Source organism: Phyllopteryx taeniolatus, chromosome 13 (assembly GCF_024500385.1).
Source record: "Phyllopteryx taeniolatus isolate TA_2022b chromosome 13, UOR_Ptae_1.2, whole genome shotgun sequence".
Classification (NCBI taxonomy): Eukaryota; Metazoa; Chordata; class Actinopteri; order Syngnathiformes; family Syngnathidae; genus Phyllopteryx; species Phyllopteryx taeniolatus.
The window spans coordinates 19,285,735-19,310,374 of record NC_084514.1 but is presented as its reverse complement, the minus strand read 5'-3'; the positions used below and the strand labels follow the sequence as shown (position 1 = coordinate 19,310,374).

General features: G+C 40.6%; 1 protein-coding gene across 4 annotated transcripts in view; it reads right to left on the bottom strand.

Annotated features, from left to right (window-relative positions):
* Positions 1-315: 315 nt before the first annotated feature.
* Positions 316-24,640, bottom strand: part of rps6ka5 (ribosomal protein S6 kinase, polypeptide 5) — a 28,774-nt gene continuing 4,449 nt past the window's right edge. The window contains exons 6-19 of one of the 4 annotated variants that reach the window (XR_009791437.1): positions 24,348-24,431; positions 24,130-24,233; positions 23,893-24,043; positions 22,583-22,744; positions 19,950-20,075; positions 18,700-18,833; positions 18,520-18,613; positions 17,090-17,260; positions 16,789-16,980; positions 16,283-16,442; positions 15,534-15,697; positions 13,825-14,761; positions 5,425-5,508; positions 316-2,932 (exon numbers count right to left, since the gene is read on the bottom strand). Coding sequence is in view for 2 of the 4 variants with exons in the window: in XM_061794799.1 (XP_061650783.1) it covers positions 14,456-14,761; positions 15,534-15,697; positions 16,283-16,442; positions 16,789-16,980; positions 17,090-17,260; positions 18,520-18,613; positions 18,700-18,833; positions 19,950-20,075; positions 22,583-22,744; positions 23,893-24,043; positions 24,130-24,233; positions 24,348-24,431 (1,848 nt within the window). In the remaining 2 variants the exon portion in view is untranslated. Of the gene's footprint in view, positions 2,933-4,345; positions 5,509-7,706; positions 14,762-15,533; positions 15,698-16,282; positions 16,443-16,788; positions 16,981-17,089; positions 17,261-18,519; positions 18,614-18,699; positions 18,834-19,949; positions 20,076-22,582; positions 22,745-23,892; positions 24,044-24,129; positions 24,234-24,347; positions 24,432-24,640 lie in introns of those variants that run through there. The other 3 variants (XR_009791436.1, XM_061794799.1, XM_061794800.1) reach the window with 3 other exon arrangements.

Sequence of the window (24,640 nt, the reverse complement as noted above, 5' to 3'; positions counted from 1 at the left end):
TCATTCCTTCATTCCGTTCACCGAGCTCAGCAGTTCTCAAAGTGTGCTTCAAGTACCAGCAGTCACGCGGGGGCTCCCTCATCAAGTAATCGCAGAATTAAATGTGCACAATGTTACACTGGTTTAACTTAAATATTTATTTTTTTGGATCCAATACGGTACATTTTTAAAATGTTATCAAATATTTATTGAGGTACAATTTTGATGGACCTTTTAGTGTACAATACATTTTGAATTGAATCATGTAGGTAGATTTTATTTTCCCAAATGCACACACAATGTTAATGTTCACACCATGCATAATGTTACAGTGGTTTATAATATTACATACAGCTGTTAGGAATACAGTATTTTTGTAGGTGCTGCTGACCGAGATACTAACAATTAGCATCCAGAGTAGAGAATTTCCCCCATTTTGCCGTGTAGTCGGCTACTATTTTCGATGAGAATGGCCTCAAATGCTAACATGCTAACAGTTGGTATACTAACAATTAGCATCCAGAGTAGAGAATTTCCTCCATTTTGCAGTGTAGTCGGCTACTATTTCCGATGAGAATGGCCTCAAATGCTAACATGCTAAGAGTTGGTATACTAACAATTAGCATCCAGAGTAGAGAATTTCCTCCATTTTGCAGTGTAGTCGGCTACTATTTCCGATGAGAATGGCCTCAAATGCTAACATGCTAACAGTTGGTATATTAACAATTAGCATCCAGAGTAGAGAATTTCCTCCATTTTGCAGTGTAGTCGGCTACTATTTCCGATGAGAATGGCCTCAAATGCTAACAGTTGGTATACTAACAATTAGCATCCAGAGTAGAGAATTTCCTCCATTTTGCAGTGTAGTCGGCTACTATTTCCAATGAGAATGGCCTCAAATGCTAACATGCCAACAGTTGGTATACTAACAATTAGCATCCAGAGTAGAGAATTTCCTCCATTTTGCAGTGTAGTCGGCTACTATTTCCGATGAGAATGGCCTCAAATGCTAATATGCTAACAGTTGGTATACTAACAATTAGCATCCAGAGTAGAGAATTTCCTCCATTTTGCAGTGTAGTCGGCTACTATTTCCGATGAGAATGGCCTCAAATGCTAACAGTTGGTATACTAACAATTAGCTTCCAGAGTAGAGAATTTCCTCCATTTTACAGTGTAGTCGGCTACTATTTCCGATGAGAATGGCCTCAAATGCTAACATGCTAAGAGTTGGTATACTAACAATTAGCATCCAGAGTAGAGAATTTCCTCCATTTTGCAGTGTAGTCGGCTACTATTTCCGATGAGAATGGCCTCAAATGCTAACATGCTAACAGTTGGTATACTAACAATTAGCATCCAGAGTAGAGAATTTCCTCCATTTTGCAGTGTAGTCGGCTACTATTTCCGATGAGAATGGCCTCAAATGCTAACATGCTAACAGTTGGTATACTAACAATTAGCATCCAGAGTAGAGAATTTCCTCCATTTTGCAGTGTAGTCGGCTACTATTTCCGATGAGAATGGCCTCAAATGCTAACATGCTAACAGTTGGTATACTAACAATTAGCATCCAGAGTAGAGAATTTCCTCCATTTTGCAGTGTAGTCGGCTACTATTTCCGATGAGAATGGCCTCAAATGCTAACATGCTAACAGTCGACTCCATGCGCCACCATGAAACCGTTTCCAGTGTCGTTCTGCAGCTCACTCCAGAAAGCATCGAGGTCTCTTCATCTGGAGAGATTGCACGGGCTCCATTGAAAGGGGCTGTCCGGGTGCTTGGGGGGGCGGAGGTCCTCGGTTCTCAGACCCCCCCTGGCCTTCTCTTGGCAGCAGCATTTTGAGGGTCCCACAAAGAACAGGAAGCAGGGGGGGTCCTGAAGGTCAGTGTATGACGGATGCGAGGCACGCAAGGGGAGCCCCAAAATCTGCTGCGGAAAACATCGTCTCCACTTTATTATTTTCATGTTTTACATCTGAACCGCTTTCGTTCTCTTTTTGCAACACTTGTAAAAATGTTCATAATTTGATTTTTTTTATTTTTTTCAAATTGCGTAAAATTTGAAAGACCTAAAGCATACTGTGATTTGCATTTAATCTTAAAGACCCGTTAGTTTTTCAACACTTATATGGGTACAATTTTCATTTACATGCAATACATTTGAAAAAAGTCATTGTTTAAATGTAGCTTCTTCATTTTCCAAAATTTAAGCACAGTGTTAATGTTCAAACTGTGAAAATATTGAGTGTCTTCCAATAATATGAAATATACTTTTTTAGTCGGCATGTTCGATATCACTTTTTTTCAGACTGATACCGCAACGAGTATTCACTCTTGAGTACTCACAGATAGCGAGTACCGATACCCCTCGTACTTTTGATACATAAAATTGCAATTAACACAAGGACGTACGATTGCGACCAAAGGCCTTCCTTTCTTTCTGACGCTCACAATGTTTCATTGATGTCTCAAACCGCCACAGTGTAGTGCCAACTACTGGCCAGGAGGACTTCATGTCAGATTTCTTTTTTTTGCCTCAAGTATTGGTGGCTGGTATTGACAGACTTCACAAGTAGCCGATACCTTGAAATAAGGCCGGTATGGACCCAATACCTGATGCCTGGTTTTGGTGTTGGCCCATTCCTACTTTTTAGAAATAAACCCCTGTGTCATTTCCCCCCGTCTTTGGCCTTCTACGATATTGTAATGATCACGGTCACGATGGTGGTACTTGGTGTTATACAGTGACACTTTCCTATTGAAGTTAAAAGTCACAACAATTGACGATGTCAGCACCGATGTGTGTGCGTTCGAGTGTCGGGAGGGTCCTGTTGTTGTCGCCAGGGCAACGGTTGTGCGTGTGGGAAGCAGTCGAAACACGTCAGAGCCGAGTTGACTGACTCAAGGTGACCGAGGTGGGGTCGCGCGAACAATTGCCGCTCCATCGGTGCTAATGGGGTACACATGTAACAAGATTAGGGTGAAGACATCTTGGGGTGTGTGAAAGCTTGGAAGATGTGACACCCAAAACATCCCCATCAATCTTACACAAAAACATATTTGTCATGTGGGGACCACCGCCTGAAATCACTCATACAGCTCATTTAAAAAACATTTTTTACACTCACTACATTTAAATTCATTTTTTAAAAGTGTCATGAAAGCAGATTAAATTGCAAAAAAAAAACAACGTAATATTATTTCAATTCTAATTTGTAATTTTAATTAAATGAGTAAAGAAAAATCTACTTTAAATTCAAGTCATTTCAAAATAAATGTTTAAAAAATGTATTTAGAATGAACTGTAGTTTTCAACTTTTAATCAAAAAATTTCAAGAACAAATGTGTCACATTAGTAACTCCCAAAAAGATCTTGTTACTACATTTAATTGAATTAAAAGTATATTGTTAAAAATAAGGAATTAAAATTAATAATTTAAAGATAATGACATTACATAGAAAAATAAAATTTTAAAATTACAACTACAAAATAAACATTAAAATGTCATAATATATATAGATTTTCTTTTTTCACCAAACGTGAAAAGTTGTCTTTAAATTACAGTAAATGTAAAACAACAAAATTAAATTGAATGCAATTAAAATGTAATCTAGACTTTAAACTACGTGCTTAAAATGACAAAAAACATTAAATTAATAATTACAAAATAAAAAATGTTAAATACTTTTTATTTTACTCTACAGCCTGTATGTAAAAGTCAACATAAAATGTAAACTGGTTTTATTCATTTTGCTGCTTCTTCACAGAAAAAATAACCAACTTAATTTTCAGTTGCACACGATTAAAAGGTGGTAAACTGGTGTAATTTGACACTATTTTCCTTGACAATAATCAAATGATACATGTTATTTGACCAACTTTTAATCATGTGCAACCGATGTACATCCATCCATTTCCGGTAGCGCTTATCCTCACGTGCCGTCGCCTATCTCAGCTAACTCTGGGCGAGAGGGGAAAAACATAAAAAAATTAAAAATTAAAAAAAGTATACTGATAAAGCATCCAAACCTGGAATGATGCCGAATCCCCCAATCAAATGGGAGCTGGATAATGACACTGACTTCCGTCCCAACTCATAATTCACTTTTCACCCCCCCCTTTCTTAAGCCCCGCCTCCAAATTCCTGCACTCTGCTGAGGATGCCCAGTCAATTAATAAGACATTGTCGCCGCCCCCTGAGGGACGCCGCATAAGGGGCCACCCAGGAGCCGCCCTCCTCCTCCTCTCAAGCCGCTTCACTGGTGGCCCCCAGGAATGCCAATCGCTTTGGGGGTTGTGCTGGCGAGGGTCGGTTCTGTGCTCGGGGGGGTGGGGGGGGGGGGGGGGGGGGGGCAATCACTTCAACACCATCCTGAGGAGAACACACACACTCCCCAACACCACCACACAAACACCAGTGAACACACACATTTTACAATGCTCATTGGACAGCGTGTCATTTGAAAAACAATAGTAGAAAATACAAAAATACTAGGACTAAAATATGAGAATAACACAAAAAATATCAAACAAAAAAATACATAATTATTAGCCCAAAACACAAATATCACACAGTAGACAAAAACACAAGAAAGCACTAAAAAATATGCGACAATTGAAAAAAAACAAAAAATTAAATAAAGTATTAGACAAAACTAGAAAAATATTTGAGAAAAAAAAATGCACTACAGTAAATGGTGGGCGACTGGTTAGAGCGTCTGCCTCACAGTTCTGATGACCGGGGTTCAATTCCCGGCCCCGCCTGTGTGGAATTTCCATGTTCTCCCCGTGCCTGGGTGGCTTTTTTCCGGGTACTCCGGTTTCCTCCCGCATCCCAAAAACATGCACGTTAGGTTGATTGAAGACTCTAAATTGCCCGTAGGTGTGAATGCCAATGGTTGTTTGTTTATATGTGCCCTGCGATTGGGTGGCGACCGATGATAGGTGGGACAGGCTCCAGCACTCCCGCGACCCTTGTGAAGATAAGCGGTTCAGAAAATGGATGGATTACCAAAATATTACATAAAAATATTCGATGAAATGTATATACGTATTAGAGAATAATTTAAATGCAAAAATAGTTGACCCAAAATAGACAAAAACACACAAATATGAAATGAGAAATATACAAAAATTCAAGATGAAAAATGCTAAATTAGAAAAAAAAACAAAAGTGATGAAAAATAATAAATACAATATAAAAAAAATAGTAGCAAAAATTCAGGCACATAATCAGGAACATACTGCAAAAATAGACAAAAAAAAATAAGTTTGACAACAATAAAAAAAAAAATATTAGAACTTCCCTACACAAATATTAGATGAAAAAAAGCACAAATATAAGAGAAAAATACACAAAAAAATTAATGGAAACTAAACAAATATTAGACCAAAAAATGAGCAAATTATAGATGAAAACAAAATGAAAAAATGTCTGTCACCTTGGCTGCCTTCCACCATGTTTTGTAGAGCTGTAACATATGCACCTGACGTCTTCTGCTGAGTTGTCGTGTTCCTCTTCTTTGCTGGATGGAAGCAGTAAAATAATTATTACAGTGAAGCCCCGCTATTTGAGGGGATCGGTACCGAGCCCTGGCTAGCAAAATCTGCGAAAAATTGACACCGGGCAAAAGTGGTTTGCAATTGGGTATAGATTACGGCAAAGAAAAAATGGAAAAGATCATAAAGTATCAACACCATGCTTATAACATGAACACCAGCACAGACCCATGTTACATAAATGACGATATTCAACAGTTCAATTATTCAACACAAACAAGCCACCTTCACATGAGGCTCATCATTACGATTGGATGAATGAAAGCAAATCATTCCGTTAATGCCAATAAAGAGTCTTACTTGTTCATCCGAAGAGTCCACGCACGGCACACGTTGACATGAATGAGACAGAGCCTGCGTTGGTGGGGGAGGGGGATTTCAAGCAAGATTTATTTGAGGATTTCTCTGTGAAGAGTCGCAATTGTTTAGCCGAGTCATCGTGTTTTGTTCTTGCAAAAAGAATATTTGACAGAGCTCGGCTTCATGAGTGTGCATGTGCGCTGGGCGGATTTAGCTGATAGCGTTTGGAGTGGCAGGTCGCCATCTGGATACTTGACCACAGTAATGGAAGCCACACACACACACACACACACAGTGTATAATGAGCGCACACGGCTCAATTATTTGAGCTGCTCGTGGAAGTGCAGCGGCAGTCTCCAATGTCCAAAATAAAATTTATTTGGCAATGATGACTTCTTCTGGAAACTTGTTTTGACAAAAACTGAGATTTTACTCAGATTATGACAGTTTGTCAAATACAATGATTCTGGCCTTGGATCATATCGTCCCTGTCGGCCGAAATCCTGGATGTCCAAGTATGGTCAATGTATTTTTCCACTGATCAATACTATTGGTCTGTCCCCACTTCGTCTGTTATTTTTACACAATACAAAGCAATCTAAAGTGCTAAAAATAGCTTGAGAAATCTATTAATGCTCTTGAACGCTCAAAATGTCACACAACTTGTGTCGTAAAATTTCCCCATTCTGCAGAAGCCGTGCGGCATAATTGACACCTATATTGAAAGTCTGGGTGTTTTTTTTTGACAATGAAAGAAAATAGTCAGGTTGGACACACTTGAGTAGGCTTGTTTTGATCGCTGTAATGCTTCGTTGCAGAAGGAAGCCGCATATGAGCCGCAAAGCTAATCAGTATTCATCTAAAAAATATGCTATTTTCTTTATTTCTTTCTGCACTTTTTTTTTTTTTTAAATGACCAAAATGGAGTTAGCCCACTATAGTTGTCAATGGCTGAAATATGCAAATAAGTCTAATTATACACTCCAAATAAACCGTAAGCGTCTTCAATTAACTGTAAGTGTCTTCAATTAACCTAGCATCCATGTTTTTGGAATGTGGGAGGAAAGCGGAGTACCCGGAGAAAACCCACGCAGGCACGAGGAGAACATGCAAGTCCACACAGGGGGGGCCGGGAATCGAACCCCGGTCCTCAGAACCGTGAGGCAGATGTGCTAGCCAGTCGCCCACCGTTCCGCCTATAACGACAATACTGGATAAAATTGAATGCAATAAAGATAATAGTTTTATTTGTAAACCTATATACACAAATATTTTAAAAATGCAATTAATTACATAATCAGTAAAGATGTTTTTTGAGATAAAGAACGCCATCTTCTGTCCACTTTAAGTTCTACAGAAGTGCCCCCCCAAAAGAAATAAGCATTTAAAATGTGTACTATTATGTATGCTAAATATTTGCCTATAAATAATAAATGTAATATTTCTCCACCCAAAAGTTTCAGATCCTTTTTTGTACATTTTGATGTTGTTTGCTTTATAAGTTACCTCAGCTACTCTTATTACATTTATGAGCTTTTAATCAAATTGTTTTTCTGTGCTATTGGTGGCGATATTTTATTGTTGTTGTTGCTTTTTGCTTCTTTTTTTTTTTTTTTTTGCACAAGTCCAAAAGATAATTGCCCAAAAATAATCAAATATTATTTCTAATCATTTATTGTAGTAAAAAAAATATTCAAACAATTTTTGGGTCTGTGAATTAGAGCTGCAAAATTGTAATGGATGGCTCATTCAAACGTAAATTGATCAATTTGAGCTTCTTTTTTCTTTTTACATTTTTAGATTTTGCAGCACTTTTATCCACGTGAAAATAACTTCATATAAAAAGACGTACAGTAGAAGTTAGTAAACACTAAGGAACATTTTATTGTGACGTGACAAACAAATAGTTCCCAGGGACCTTAAAGGTCTAAAATAAATATAAATATATTTGCACATCACACAATGGTCGGGGGCGGTGGGTCAAGAAAACAACTGCAGACAACAAACTGATCAGTCAACAATTATTACAGTAGTTTTGTTACTTTTTTTTTTTTTAACAAAAAAAACATACAGTCGCTTTGGGAGGATGTTAGGGACTTAAAATAGCGTGATATCCTTTTGCATGTGCTTTGCTGCCATCTGGCGGCCGCTCCCTAAAACAACACGCCTGGGTACAGTTTATCTTTAAAACAGGGTTTGGACACCCCCCCCCCCCCCAAAAAAAAAATACAAATGACGAAATGAGCAAATCAACGACAATTTAGTTTAAGGACATCTAATGTACTTCCTCCCACTAGGCTAAAGGCCTCAAACGATTCACAGTGGACGACAAGTTCAATAAAGAAAGAAGCAAAAACTCTTTGCAGAGGTTCTTGTTGATGCAAATTAACAGATAAACATTTAAAAAAAACAAAAAAAAACATCAGAGTGCAAAGTGTGGCATCTCAAAGGGATTTACTGCTACAGTACATTTTGTTTCCACTTTGGGAATCGGCGTGGGAAGGGGAACAAAATGGGAAATGGAGCAGCTGCGAGTCTCGAGGAACTTAGTAGGATTTTTACAAAATGTTTACAAAATCTTACTAAGTTAGGCAATTTGGGGCAATACTTGCAAAAGTCTGTTTTTTTTTTAAGTGACGCTAAAATACGTTCATTTGGAGGAGAAATAAAGTACAGTACAATTTTTTGTTTAATATTTCTTCATTGTATTATATTTTTTTCCTTCAAACCATTTCATGTAATGTATGTCAAGTACTTTTCAGTTTAACCAAAATAATTTTTGAAATTAATATAAATGTTGAAATGTGTGATGATAACTTTAGAACGTGAAATTTACTTTGTTTGTATATTATGGCGTTTTCAGTCTACTTTTATACATTTTATTATTTTTTTCTCATAATTTTGTAAAAACAAATATTCTATTTCCAACAATTTGTTACATTTGTTTTTGGATGGGTTGTATTTTAATTAATGATGACAATGGACTAGGAAATTGAATATTTTCTAACATTGTGGCATTTTTCATCTAATACTTTTGTTCATTTTCATTTTTCTCATAATTTGGTGTTATGTTGTATTTCTTCGGATATTCTTTTTGCCAGATATTTTTGTATTCCTTTTCTCATAATTTAGTATTGTATTGTATTTTGTATTTCCTTATTTTTCTGTCTAAAATGTTTGCATTTTCACTGTATTTCTCAAATTTTCAATTTAATACTTTCATGTAACTGCATGCCAAGTACTTGGTTGACACTTTTCATTTTGATCAAATTATTTTTGAACTAAATCCAAATGTGGAAACGTGATGATGACCGTAAAAGAGCAAACGGAATATATTTTTTAAAATATTATTGCATTATTCATCTAATATTTTATATCTGCTCTTTCTCTATTATTGTTCTCATAATCTGTCTAGCAATTTGTCAAATATTTCATCTACTTTTGTAATATGTTTTAGTATTTTTTTTTTATATTTTGAATATTTAATATTTTTGCCTAATGTACTGTATTTTGCATTAAGTTTTCAATTCTTGACATTTAATTTTGATGGAATTATTTTTTAAATTAAATTGAAAAGTGGAAAAGTGTGACCAAAAAAAAACCACAAAATTGGTTTCATTACCCTTCGCCATGGTTAACTTTCTTTTCTTCTTTTTTTCTTTTTTTTTTTTTTTTTTTACATGTGTAAGACATTTAAAAATGTTCAAATACTACTTTAAAACCTGCCTGTACAATTAAGAAAAATATCACTTTAATTACTAAAAAAAATAAAGAATGGGAAGTGATTATGATCCACTTTGAAGGATGTGGAGCTGATGCAGTCATGTGGCTTCAAGAACTTGATTTTTTTTTGTACAGTTTCCTGCTAAATTGTTTCACGTCGAGACAGTTCAAGGTGTTATTTATAGACGTGACGCCCCCATCCCCGTCCCCCCCGGGAGCGAGCGCTGCTGGGAAGAAAAGCCGCCACATGCTGACAGGTGCCCTACTTGCGGCGGGCGGGCGAGTGAAATGTTTGTGATTTTCACAGCGTTTTGGAAACGAAATCTAAATGGCACGCTATGGATCGAGGGCAAATTGTCCTTTTCATGAAGCTTTTTATTTTTTTTTTTTTTTTTTGCAAGTCCAGCGCTGGCTAAAACGGGAAAATGGGACGTGTTTCAGCTTGATTCGAGGTGTACGTCTTGGGCCACCACGAGCTTTCAAATTTGGTGAGGATCTGGATTAAAGGCGCAGATCCGTATTTTGGGAGTCATAATGGTACCGCTCGTACGTTCAAGACTAGCTAGCAAACATGACGCAGCGTGGTTTGTTACCTAGGCCACCACTGCAGCTCCAAAGTTGAAGGTGATCCAAATTAGAAATGGACCACATTACGCACATTACTCAGTTGGTCGGTTTGGTATGCGCAAATCTGTCCAGGCTGCTCCGTGCAATATGGCATCCATAATATAAGTTTCCTACAACAATATTTATGAAGACAAACAATCAGATTTAGCCAATTTTGCATCACAGGTTCTTGCGGTTCCCCTTTTTGTGTGATGGTCAAGAATTTTGAAAATGTCACTTAAAACACTGCCTGGATAATTAATATTTTATAACGCTTGATTCAGTCAGCTGTTTATTTTTTACATCTCCACACTAGATGATTTTTTTTTTTTTTTTTGATTAAAAAGACATCATTCAAAGATTTTAAATGTTTGGAACTGATTCATCTTGGTCTAATTTTTTGATCATAAAAAAACTGCCATTTGAACAGTTTGTGTGTAGACTTTATATCCACTGAAACTATTTTTAAAAAATTAGAGTATCAATGTATCACTGAGTCAAAAAACAGCATGAAATATATGAAATATATATAAATATAGAAAAACAGTAATTGGTGATTTTTTCCCCCCCCGACATCCAATCATTTGTGGGCCTTTGATTTTTCTGCATAATTTCATGTTTGTCGTAAACGGGTTAGAAATCGAGATGCGAATCGAACCTTAACTTTGGTCTATCGTTACTCTCGACCAACTTCCTGCAGAAACAATTAGTCTGCTTGGCATGGAGTCTGAAAAATATTTTGGAAAATCACAACAATTAGTCCATCAAGGAAATGTCGAGAAATGTCCTCATGTGGAATAAATGTGGACGCTCATTCAGGCTACTTCAAGGACTACATCAAAGGAGCTGGGTTGAAGGGTGGAGGAGCTCATTTGAACCGATCTTCTGGACTGGCTCTTTCTGGGGACGCGCTGCTGGATGGATGGAATGATGTAAAAGGCTGATGTTTTCTTTTGAACAAACACAAGTGGTGCACATCATCTAATAGAGCCTGGCTCCCAGAGGGGACCGTGGGGAGATGGGGGGTGCTCAATGTAGGACACTCTTCCTCTTTGCGCCACTTGAGCTATTAATACACCCAAACAAAAGGATGGAGGGTGGGGGGGAGGGGTACTAAGTTAGACGAGAGCTTCGTAGCGCTGCTGCTTCAAGGATTCCACAGTTCCCACTTTTCCCGTTCCCTTTGTGGACGACGGACCCGGTGCAAGTGCGCACTTTGGTTGGAGTCGCGCGAAAAGATCAGCGAGGCTCGACGGCGGGACAAAAGCGAGGCCGAAAAGAAAAAAAAAAAAAACAACGCATAAAAGGGGAAATGCATAGTTCAAAGCAAAGAGAGAAAGATTGGCGCAGTGGGACAAAACAAACACCGGTTTTGCATAAATTGCCCGAGAGAGATTGCGGAGCAGCTACCTCGAGGTTATTATCAGCGGTCGTATCGCGCTTTGGTTTTCCGACTGAGTGCATCCGAATGGAAGATGGGGGCGGGAGGGTGGGGGGGGGCGCTCCCACCAAAACAAAATATAGCAGGGGAACACGTCCACGGAACACAAGCGGTGACGAGACGGACACGAGGGCCGGAGTGCGGGTCGCATGCATCGCTTCTGAAACACTAAAATTCGTGATTTGGCAACAGTGCGCAAGCATCTGCCTCTGAGAAACCGAAGCCGTCGCAAACGAGAACTGAGCATGTGCGAGAACTGATACGACTCGGAGAATAGTTTGCGGGTCGACTAAAATCACCCAAACATTCTTCACCCGTATCTTACACACAGCACAGCAGCGAGCTGGAAATCAGCCAGTGTGAAACGGGTTTGTGGTTAATGGTCCCAGAACGGTTCCAGAAAAAAAATTCAGTACGCTTCTGGTGAGAAAACGTTTGAGCGAGCTTGAAACTGACCAATCGACTTTGACTTGATGGTGATTTAAACAGATGACTTGCCGTCTTATCAACGGATTTTCACCAGATTCAAACCGGACCAGGTGGGAAACCCTGCAAAATCCATAAACATTTTCACACCACTAACAACTCCGAAGGAGGTGGATAGCTTTTTTTCCCCATCAGTCTTCATGCTAAGCTATCTGGCTCAAGCTTGCTGTACAGTGGAACCTCGATTTAACAGACCCTGATTTAATGGACTTCAAATTTAACAGACAGAAAATAATGTCCAGTTGGGACTAAAAACACACCCCTTTCGTGCATCCATGAGGTAAGCTTGGATAAACCTTTTTATATTTATTTTCAATAATTTTGTACTGTACTGGTGTTTTTAAGCCACGGAAAAAGCACTTCAATTTAATGATTTTTTATTTTTTTTTTAACAGATGACCTCTCTCCCCATTAGTCCGTTAAATCGAGGTTCCACTGTATTAGGCGGAAAAGGTTGGTGCGCAATCAATTTCCACATCAAACTGCTGTAAAATAGCTGATATTGTAAGTGCTTATACCGTGCATTAAAATTCACATTTAAAATTCTATTTTTCAGTAGACAACTGATGCCTCGTGGAGATACCTCGCTCATGCTCATGTGACATGCTACATTTCGAAGAATCGGTGCAGATGTCCCGACTTTCTCAATTTAAAAAAAATAAATAAATACATTTAAAATAAAATAAAAAAACACTGCCACCTTTTGATTGGAGTACGAAAGTGTAGAGAACCAGCTTGTTTTAAAGTCCCTATGCACGACCAATTCGCAATTTTTATGGCACAATTATTATTTAAATCAGCACAAAAAGAAGTGAACGGACTGTTCGAGTCGTCTGCTTTGTGACTTTTAGCACACGTCAACTGCCTTGAGATTGTGTGACACATCAACGCTTTAGTGCGGAGCCCCAGACATGACGTGGAAAAATTTTCCTTATGGCCACAATAACAGATATAACGTGCACACAAAATGATAATTCGTGGCCACAAAATACTAAATTGTGCCCACAATATACTAATCTATGGCCACAAAATAGGTATAATATGCGTGCGAAATATTAATTTGTGGTTTAAATATCATTCCAGTTAACATTTTGGACATATTGGAAAGCAAATGGAATGCACCTTAGCTAGAAACTGCAATAGCCAATGTCCTCGAGCTTTCTCTTTCTAGAAAAGGTGCGCTTAATTTGCTTACCCAATGGTCCAGGAATTAAATTAATAATTTGCATTTTTACCTTTGGCCACAAATTAGTATTCTGTGCGCAGATTACACCTAATTCATGGCCACAAATTAGTAGGCAATGTACATGTTAGCATAACAAATTAGCATTTTGTAGCCACAATTAAAATCTTTTTTGAAAAATCCATGTCCAGTCTGGGGATGCGTACTTTTGTAGTGAATGGACAAAGATAGTGCCCGATTCGGCTGATTTTAAGTGCAGCTTTTGGGATCCGGCGACACCGTTTTGACAATCCCGTTAATGACGCTAACCTTACTCTCAAGAGGCCTTCGTTCGCCAGTTAGCGTTGACGTGCTCTATAAAAAGGAATCCGCCACAGACTACAAACTCATCTTGGAAAAATCTTTTCGAGCTTAGACGCACGTACACAAAATAGCTTTCTTTTAAAGACTCACCGTATTCACACGCTCTTTCCTCTGAGCCGTAAATAAGTTAACAATACATCTCATCATTAATACTCTGGTGTACAAATGGCGTATAAATACCGTGCTCCGTCTCGCAGAAGACGGCGGAAGTGGACCGACGACGCGGCCGAGCGTTCGTATTTCCTCTCTCGCAGTAAACACTTCCCTTTGGACCTGGGGAGGCAAGGACCGACACGCAAGACGAGGATGGAGGTGGTTAGAAGCTGCAAATGTCGGGAGCTGGGACAGGAGGGCAGCCCTTGTGGGGTTTTACCCCCATGACAACTCCTTCTTGGTCCAGGCCCTGATGCACACAGTGAATGTGTTTCTGTGTGTGTGTTTGTGTTTTTTGGTGTGCGCTCATGTTTTTGTGTATGTCTGTGTCTTTGAGAATGTTTGTTTCTGTGTGTTTCTGTTTCTATTTGATTTTGTGTTTTTTCTGTGTGTCCGTGTTTGTGCCTATGCTCGTTCTTCTGTCTGTTTGTGTGTGTGTTTCTATGTGTGCGTGTCTCAGTGTTTCAGTATACTGTATTTCAGTTTTTTGTGTGTGTTTTTGTGTGTTTCAGTGAGTCTGTGTGTGTGTGTGTGTGTGTTGGCCCGGGATTTAGAGCGGGACGAGCTATTGCTAGTGGAGGTTTGCTTGATATTGAGGTTGCCGCTCCTTGCTGCATGCTTGCCATGCAAAAACCAAAAGGAGGAGAAAAGAGGGTCGTCACTTCCCGTCGGAAAAGCGAAAGGCGGGAGGCGCCGGCCACTGCTGCTCCGAGTCCGTTCCGACGGGCGTGCCCGCGGGCGTGGTGCCCGGCGTGCAGTCGGCGGGCCGGTGGGCGCCGTCGCCCCCCTCGGCAAAGTTCTTCTCTCTGGACTGCGACGATGAGGACGAGGAGTGGGTGCTCTCGCCGGAACTGCTGCGCGTCTCCGTGCTGGTGCTGGTTTTCTTCATCTTCCGCCGCTTAGCCAGCGGCGCCTTGTCCACCGTCTGTAGGTGGAAACCTTCCCGCTTGCATTTGTTGAACGCCTGCAGTGCGAGAAGGCAGTTCAAGTTCTTTCCCTTGTTAAAACTTAAATGGTTACCACTGACAATCTCGGTTTTAAATTATATTTTACGAATTGTTGGTTGCAACAATATACGCAAAAATGAAATACTGTATCAATTCCACTTATATGAGGTGTTTATTCAGGCTATGGTTTTTATTGGGGGGATTATTATTTTTTTGTTTTTGTTTTTTCTAATGACAGTATTTAAAATAATACTGTTGCCTGCCCAACCCCACAAATTATATTATTATTATATTATATATTATTATTATTATTATTATATTTTAAAAAATTAATATAAATATAGTTTAGAATATTTAAAAAAATATATATTTCAATGGGAAAAAGAAACAACATTTTTTTTGATATTTTTCTAATTAAACATAACATTTGAAGATATATGCTTTTGGAGGACAGCGAATTTGTTCACGTGGATAACGCAACGGGCCATGAATTGAGGCACGGTATCAATTAGAATGGAGGAAATACCGATTGAAAGTGATACATCTTCTAGTTTTTGCTGTTGCAATGTTATATGAAAGCAACCAGATCAGCAAAAAAGTTGGCAGTGTGTGACAGTTGACAGTCAGACTGTAATGTGCATTACTGCCATCTGCAGGACTGGAGCGAGTGTCACAGTTTCATGATGGAGGCCTGCACTCTACTCCGTGTCATTATAGTTTGTCTTGTATTAACTACTGGTTCTAGGAGTAAAACACGACTGTGAGACATGAGGCGTCACGCAAGCTCACGTTAAAGGTAGCTTTGACGTAAGTGTGGACCGACGCGGTGGATGAGCCCAGGATGTCCGGCGTCATGAGCGGGTTGGAAGACAGCTGGCTGTCGTCCTGGAGCCAAGCATTGTAGCGGAGGCCGCACATCTTGATCCGCTTGCTCGGGTCCACGGTCAGCAGCTCTGCGGGACCACAGACAGTTATTTGAGGGCACCAGTCAGGGGCACAAGGAACCAGTTGGATGTTGCACCTAAAACCGCCAAAAGTAGAAGAGAAGAGACGCAAATGACGGATTTTCTTTCCGACTGCAAATCTGTTGGGACACATGTGAATTTTCCTATGCATTGAGCTGTTCAGCGGTGTCTCGTAAAATAAGCGGCTATTTTTCAAGGCGGGTTGGCAGGCGGTCGAATTCACCTTCCTGATGAGATGGGATCATTTGTCAAGTCTGAAAGTGACTCGAGGTTTCAAGAGAGGACATGGAGGCAAAAGCGAGAGTATTCAGTTGACAAGGAATAACGTTATATTAACGCAAAACCAGAATAACGTTATATTCACGCAAAGCCACATAATTTAAGAGATTTTAATGTCACTTTTTCCTAATCTTTGGTGATTTTCCCCAAAACACAGAGCCAGCCATTTTGATCGGCAATGGCAGGACATAGTCACGGGACTCAGACAGACAGAGGAAGCCATGCTTTGGAACATACGCCAGATGCATTGTGGCCATCCAACACAACTACTGGCTGGAAAAACTCAGCTCTCACCTTGGATGAGATCTTTGGCCTGCTGCGACACATTTCTCCAGGCCTCGCCTTCAAAGGAGAAGTCTCCCTGTTTGATTTTCTTCATGATCTCCTCGGCGCTGGTGTGGGTCAGGCTCTGCTCCTGACACTGGAAAGGAACCTGGCCAGACAGCATGGTGTACTGCCAATGACATCATAAAAAAAAAAACTCATTAAGACAATGGGAACATAACAGTTTTTTTTAGATCCATACAATTTTAACCGAGCATGTCCTAAAAAAGCTGCAAGCCAAAGCTGAGCTATGCACCGCATGCTTCTATACACTCTCATTAAACTTGGTAAGAAAGGTCAGTGGAGGATGTTTTCTCCCTTCCATTTGCCTCCAGGTACACAGTTTCAAAGGCTTTTTCACCACTCGTCACATTCACAACTATGTTCGTTACGTCCCACACAATATGGAACATTACGGGACACTGTGGGACAAATGATGGCAGGGTCTTTATTATTTTGCTCGAACCTCCACTCACCAGAATGACGCCCAGACTCCACAGATCGCATGATTCATCGTAGCCGTCATACTTGAGAATCTCGGGCGCGGCGTACTGCAAAGTGAAGCAGGGCGTCTTCAGCAGCTGATTGTCCGGCGGCTTGAGGCGGGCGAACCCAAAGTCGATGATTTTGATCTCGGAGCTCTCGCTCTCATCGGTGAAGAGCAGGTTCTACAGAGTGGTTACACACACACACACACACACACACACAGGGTCATTTTCTTTGCTCTTTTGATTGTTTGAAAAACGCCAAGTCGTGTATGCCGAGCACGGCGACTACCTCTGGTTTCAGATCCCGATGCACCACGCCTACGTCGTGCATGTGGCTGACCGCCGACACCAGCTTGCGCATGATGCGACTGGCCTCGGTCTCGCTGAAGTGCTGCTTCCGGCGGATGCGCTCCAGCAGCTCTCCTCCGCCGAGCAGCTCCAGGACCAGATATGTGTGGAGCTGTGACAAAAAAAAAGCACCTATTGGTTCTGTTATGCTTATTTTCGTTTCTATTTCTGTAACACGCTACGATGCCACCCAAACACCCCGTTTCTAGCAGTAGTAGCTAATGTTGGTGATAAACCTCTCAAGATGAGGCAGAGAAAGGAGTGGCTCTCTACTGGCAGGGTTGCAAGTTAACAGCGGATCAGCTGGTAACAGCTTGCTGCTCAACCTAAGTTATAGTAGGTGTTCAACTAAACTGTCATTTGGGATATACACAGTGGATATAAAAAGTCAACACACCCCTGTTCAAATGCCCGGTTTGTGCTATCAGATGTGATGACAAAAATGTCAGGAAAAGCCAATTAGAACATCTGAACTTTATTTGGGGGTTAATCAGAGGCACATTAAAAAGTATCAGGTACGTGCTGACTTCCATTTATCATGAGTTTGATTGTGATTCGTTAATCCTGAACACAGCCACATCCCCAGATATAATAGGGTGTGCACACTTAAGCAATCGCATTATCTCAGTTGTTTATTATTACTTCCCATTTCGAAAACGTTTATTTTTTTTTTTCAAATGATTTTTATAGGTTATAGGTCACATTAATGGTGGAAAAAGTTTTAAAATAATTTATCTGGGTCTCATTGTTTTGATATCACAAAAACAACTGGCATTTGAATTAGGGACATTTGAAAAAAATGAGAGTATCTATGGACCACTGAGTGAAAAACATCATAAAACAGCTAATAGGAAAGCAGTAATTGGTATTTTTGCCAGTTATGAAGCGGTGACATACACGCCAGCGTTCTTGCTCTTCTGGTGATTTTTTTCAAAATTAAAACATCTGTGGGACAAATATTTTTAAGGCCAATGCTGTTAAATATGTTTGAAATGATACTTGTTTTGGGATCATATAGTGTACACAATGTACAGTATTTAAGGTTTAAACTAAAATTGCCCAAAATTTCAGAGGCGTGTCTACGATTGCCAGAAAGCGGAGGTTCACTGTATTTACGTAAATGTGTCAAAAACAGCAGAGGTTAGTTTGTGCAGACTTTGTCAGGGTGCCCTTTGAAACACAATCTGTGAGCGTATCTAGGCCTGCTTTATGGGACAGCGCACGAAGAGAGATCGTCACTGCATCTCTCGGGCTTTCAGCACCCTCGTTAATCAGGCCTTTTACACGAAATAGCTACACGGGCTCCGCGCAACCCGAGCAGAATTTATAAGTACAAAAACAACAGTGGCGGCAAGCAGGTTTGGGGCACACCTGGTCGTGGAAAATTTCGTGCAACTTGACAATGTTTGGGTGGCCGTCGCAGAGCTTCAGAGCGGCAATTTCTCGCTGAGTCTGTGCCTCCATTCTGAAAGCAAAAGACAAACAGGAAGCGGTCACGACAACATTTAATGTCAGGAAGAGTAAACGGTGTGTCTCTGATGAACATTGTACCGCTTGCTGACTATCTTGACGGCATATTTCTGCCCCGTTTTCTTGTGCGTGCAGCGCCTGCAGATGGAGAAGCTCCCCTCGCCCAGAGCGCTGTCCTTCAAGTCCATCTCGTAACTCGCGTAGAAAGGCGAGTCCTGCCGGAAGCCAAAACAGACAGACTTTAAATATAATAAAATGTGATTCTGGATTTTTTAAAAATATTTTATTCCTGGGTTACACACACATTTGCTAGCTATTTCTAAACTATATTACAATGCAATACAATGATCTGGAGAAGTTTAGGGAAAAACTTCCTGCCAGGCATTTGTATCTGTTGTATTTATTTTATGTACAGTATATCGTCACTGTCAGGCAGAAATCATCTACGTCCAAATTTGGTCAATTTAATATTTTTTCAATCCCCACGTGGGTCTGTTATTTTTTTTTTTATTATTTACCAATTTCAAGTGTTGAAAAGGGCCTCCTCTCTTTGACGATGCAATGTTTATGCCTTTTTTTTCCCCCTGAAAAGTGATGGTTTTGGAGAGGCAAGGCTTCTGCACGACGCCAGCAATAAATATTCTTTAATTGAATTAACTATCATCACGGTCATAAAAATGTTGGGTGCAACAATTCACCTGTGGTTGGCCTTTTAGGGAAATGAGCCATATTTGGTCACAATTAACGCCTTCATTCAAAGGCAAACATCGTGACTTCTACCAGCCAATCAGCAGCAAGCAAAGGTATGGGTTGTAATGAAAAAGCTAAGATTCAATACAAAAATTTTTTTATATTGCAATGAAAATAATATAATTACATTTTTGGGGGTGGAAATAAGTTACTAAAATAAAAATGCATTTTAGTGTACTACAATTCCTACAATATTACAATTTAATTGAGGGATTATAATAAATTGAACAAAACAAAATGACATCAAATGTCCAATTCAAAGGGCTAAGAGCGGAACTGATTTTTTTCTGCAGGTGATTTTCTAATCTGCTACAACACTCACTGCCATTAAGCTAAAAATAACGACGCTCCGATGAAACTGACACCGACTATTAATAATAACATCCTGTTTGCGCCTCGTATAACAGCAGGAACGCCAACGAGAAAACTTCAACTTAATAAGTGAACACCGAGCGGCTCTAAAGGAACAAACAGAGGCATCGTAAATAAAACGAGCAGATGAATAGGTGGCAATGGAGAGGGAGTGAAGAGTCTGTAAGTGTGCGCTCAGAGCAATGCGCCTGACGATCGTCCGTCCGTACCTTCATCATTGCGCTCCGGGCCACCGCGACCGAGCCGGGCCGCTCGGAGCCGCCGCACAGCTGCACGGGGTCGTCCATCACCGCGTTCCTCTTGAACAGGATGGAGGGGGCCATGAAAGAGTAGCCCTAGAAAAACACACAAACGTGACAGAGAGAGGGTTAGCATCGCGTGAGAACTTGTCAAAAACCTTTATCAACCGTAGAGAATATGTTTGAAGTAATGTTTATCACGTTTTTAACTGGTAAAGAGACAATAACCACTGCATTAGAGGTGCAACAATCAATCAATCGACATCCAATTGATTTCAAAATTAATTGACGACTATTTTGATAATCCATTAATTGTTTAGAGACCTTGTTTAACGTGAATTATTTCAGCCTCTCAACAGTAAATAGTCTCCAATTAACAACATTTATAATCAACATTTATGCCTGTTTTCTGATGGATTTTAAGGACAAAACCAGGACCTCAATCATAATCAATTAATGTTTGTGCATTTTCTGCAATGTCAAATTGAAATAATGTTTTTGAAGAAAGGGATGGAAATTTAAAAATATATTTTTTAATCCAATTCACCCAATTAATTGAAACAAAGATTAATTGATTATCAAAATAATCATTAGTTGCAGCCCTACACTGTATAACATAAAACTAAAAAGTATGAAATGTTCAGTATGTAAATGTGACTCAAGCCTCAAGAGATTTGATGAGCTCACGCATTAAATTTTGGTTGATTTTTTTAGGCATATTTTTCCAGACAATGTCCAAATCCTACAGCTTCAAAGGTTTCCACTCTGTGCTTCCACTCTATGATATTTTGGTATTTCTTTCCCTGGAAATATAATTGCCGGTCTAATAATCACAGCAATTCTGCACGGAAATTGTCCAGCTGTTCCTCTTTTTTTTTTTTGTTTGTTTTCTCTTCATTGTGAAGAGACGGCTGTTTAATTCCAACTGCGGGGATTCCGGAGCCCCAAGCATTGGCATAAATCTGACACGCACACTCACACCCACGGACACACACACACACACAGCTGTGGCGTGTATGAGTGACAGCCGCGGATGGACGGAAGGATAGCTGCATAAATGAATGAGATGCCCCAAATTGCCGGGCTTGAAAATGTGATTGCTGTCAAAATTACAGCCCGGCACTCTTAATGCAATTTTAATTCTGTTTTGTTAAGCACCGTTGGCGGGGCGCAGGGAACACATGGTAAGGCCCCTCCCCTCCCCGGGCAGCCGAGAGCGATAAACGGGCAATCAAAGACGGGAGGCGTAACCGCAGCAGACGTGCCGACGCTCCACGAGTGTCACCTTTTATTCCGCCAGAGAAGCCGAGCTAATGCGTCTATTGATCGCGCCCCGGCTCGAGCATCCAGAAGGCAATCGAGAGTCGAAATTCCAACACCCATACATCAGCCGGCGGTGTGGCGTTATGGCCCATATTATGGTTCAAAGCAAAACTATCAAAAATAGTTATTCGCATCTGTGACTTCAATGGGGCAGACCGCGTGCGGCTGCAATTACGCCGATGAAAGGCTCATTGAGGCGGCGTGAATGGCGACGGGCGCGCACACAGACGCGTGTTGACTTACAGCAACCTTTTGAGGACATTCACAACTTCACTCGATTACGGCGAAGCGCCTCAAATATAGTCGCTGGGTGAACGTGGAATGGGAATCAACATTCCACATCAGACAAACAAATAAGAGTATTAAAGGAGAAGTGCGCGGTGACCGACGTTTGGTGTCATGAGGTGACAATGGGACACGGACGACATGGGCTGTCATCCATACGCACCTGATGTTTTCTTGTCAATGTGAACAATACAATTCCCATTTTTTCATATCAGGCCTTTTTCAAATGTGGATACAAATCCTATATGTATTCGACGCGAGTGCAGTATGTGCCCGTGTCCCATTGTCACCTAATGACACCAAAGGTTGGCTTTGTTGAGCCAGTGTTCATATACAATAAAAAAAAATGTCACGGCACGCCACCAAAGAGAAACATTTTAAAAAGTATACAGAGTGGTACCTTAACTTATGAGTGAATCGACTTTCGCGTTTTTCGAGATACGAGCCTTTGCTCAGCAAATTTTCTGCTTTGCCTTGCGAGCAAAAATTTGAGATACGAACGCTAGAGGCTAGTAGCAGACCGACTCAGTTCACAACAAGCAGCAGTTTAGCAGAAAAAAAAGAGGCTTCAAGCTGTCATTCCTAATTGAAGTTTACTGTCAAACTAAACATCAAACAAAGACACAAGTTGTCTATATAAAACAACCACATCACTTTAAATGTCCGTTAGCTTAATGTTAAGACACAATGTAGACAGACAATATAACAATACTCACAGGCATACAGTATATTCTTTAGCCTGTGCTAAAAACAATTAATATTACTGAAGCTTACTGAGTCACTTAGTTGTGAAATTCTTCTCCATTTGTGTTTGTATGACAGCATTACACTGGCCCCCCCCGGTGGTAAAGGTGCACACACCAGAAAGAGCACAACGGGCTGGAATGAATTAATGGCCTTTCCATTCATTTCAATGGGGAAAGATGTTTTGAAATGTGAGTGTTTTGAGTTCCGAGCGTGGTCACGGAAAAAATTTAACTCGTAAATCATCCCACCTGGAAGATGCGGTCACAGTTCTGAGGCAGAGCGGCGGGCGAGTAGGTTGGATCCATCTCCGTGAACTCCTCTGCAAAGTTGCTGACATCCAGCTCGTCCCGGATGACCGGTTTGAACGGGGCGGGCACCTTTTTGGCCGCCAGGTCCTCCCAGTTGATCTTCTGCAGGTGGGGGAAGACAGCATCTCTACATAAGGGACTCCATCCGTGGATATCATGATGTATCCCACCCGATCTGAAGCCCCGACGATTTGCAATTCACCATTTGCGAACTCACCTACCTTGCGATTTTTTTCTGTGGACTCGAACTAACAACGACTTGCTGAATAATGCACCCGTCTACAAATTTTTGTGCTTTTTCTGTAATACCACAAGATGCCGCCCAAATGACCTGCTCCTTCTAAGGCGTCATGTTAGCATTGGCCACCATGAAAGTTTCCAGCCGAGGCTCGACAGTGTGTGGCGGGTCTAAGACGATGTGTTAGCGGAGGAGTAGCAAGCCGACTTGATGATGAACAACAGCATGATGGGCTGCTAAGGGCTAGGTGCGTAATTTAAGGTACAGTGCCAAACACAACAAAATTAGAGTCACATTTAAAAACATGAGAGTACATTGAAGCCCCACCTATTTTTTAACTATTTACGTAGTTTTGTGCTTTTTCTTTAAGACCCAAAAAAACACAAGATGGCACCAAGGACCTGACTAATAGGAAAGTAGTAATTGGTGTCAAGGAAGTGAGATGAAATGTTTGATTTTTTGAAATCAAATAATCTGTTGGACATTTGTTTTGAAGGCTAAGAACTTCAATTGATATTCAAGTGTTTTGGGATCAAGGCTTGCGGTACATTTAGGGTTCAAACCAGGGGTCACCAACATGGCCCCCAGGACTACATGACTAAGCTGTGGGCCTGTTCTAAAACTAGCTCACCGATGACGCGATCACTTGATAATAATAATATATGCAGATGGAAGTAGTGTTGCATATTGATATTTATCCATGTTAATTGTCGATAATTATTGTGAGACAAATTAACAAAATCAATGTCTTCAAATAGATAAATATTATTGTTAACATATAATTCAAGGTAATTTTAGCAAATGTGTTATTTCGGAAATGTGTATCAAACCGGTAGCCCTTAATCAGTCTCCGAGAAGTAGCTCTCCTGTTCAGAAAGTTTGGAGACCCTTGGTTTAAACTATCGGGGCTAACATCGGGGCTCGGTTCACCACAATGTGAATTGATATTCGCAATATGGCAATAATATCATACGGCAAGTCATTCCTCGGTTCCACAGACGACAACTCAGACCTGGTAAAATGGATGCTTCTTGACATTCTCCACACCGTTTGGACCCGAGCCGAGCCTCTTCTTGGGGTCTTTGGTGAGCAGTCGCTGGATGATGTCTTTGGCCAGTGGCGCCATGTCTTTGGGGAAAGGAGGATCTTTTTTTAGAATCCTCCTGGGGCACACAGAGCAAGACAGACGTTTCAGTGTACGACGTGCGCGGCCGACGAAATAACAGTCAGCCGATAACCGGAGACGTACCTGGCGATGTCCGTGTGCGAGTTCTCGTCGCCGTCTATGGTGAAGGGCGAGCCGCCGGTCAGGAGCTCGTACATCAGAACGCCCAGACTCCACCAGTCCACCGCCTACGAGGGAACACACACACACACACATAAACACACACACGTTTGACACACACGCTCTTGGCCCGTACGAGCGTCAGTGAGCATGAATCAAAGTCATAAAAGTATTAAAGTCACCTTGTCGTGTCCGGACTCGCCTCCTTCCACGATCTCTGGAGCCATGTACTCGATAGTTCCGCACACGGAAAAGGCTCGATCCACCTGTTTCATTGGAAACAAACAGGCAGCAGCCTCAATTTAAAATTCAGCATTAAAGGCATTTTTTTTCCCCAACACAGCTGCTGACCAGCAGGAGGGAAATTGAGGAGCACACTGTTTGAATTTATTTTTAAATCAATTCCTTATTTTTCATGTATTATTATTCATTTTATTTTACTATAATTTGTTTTCCTTTTTCTTCTTTTTTTCCT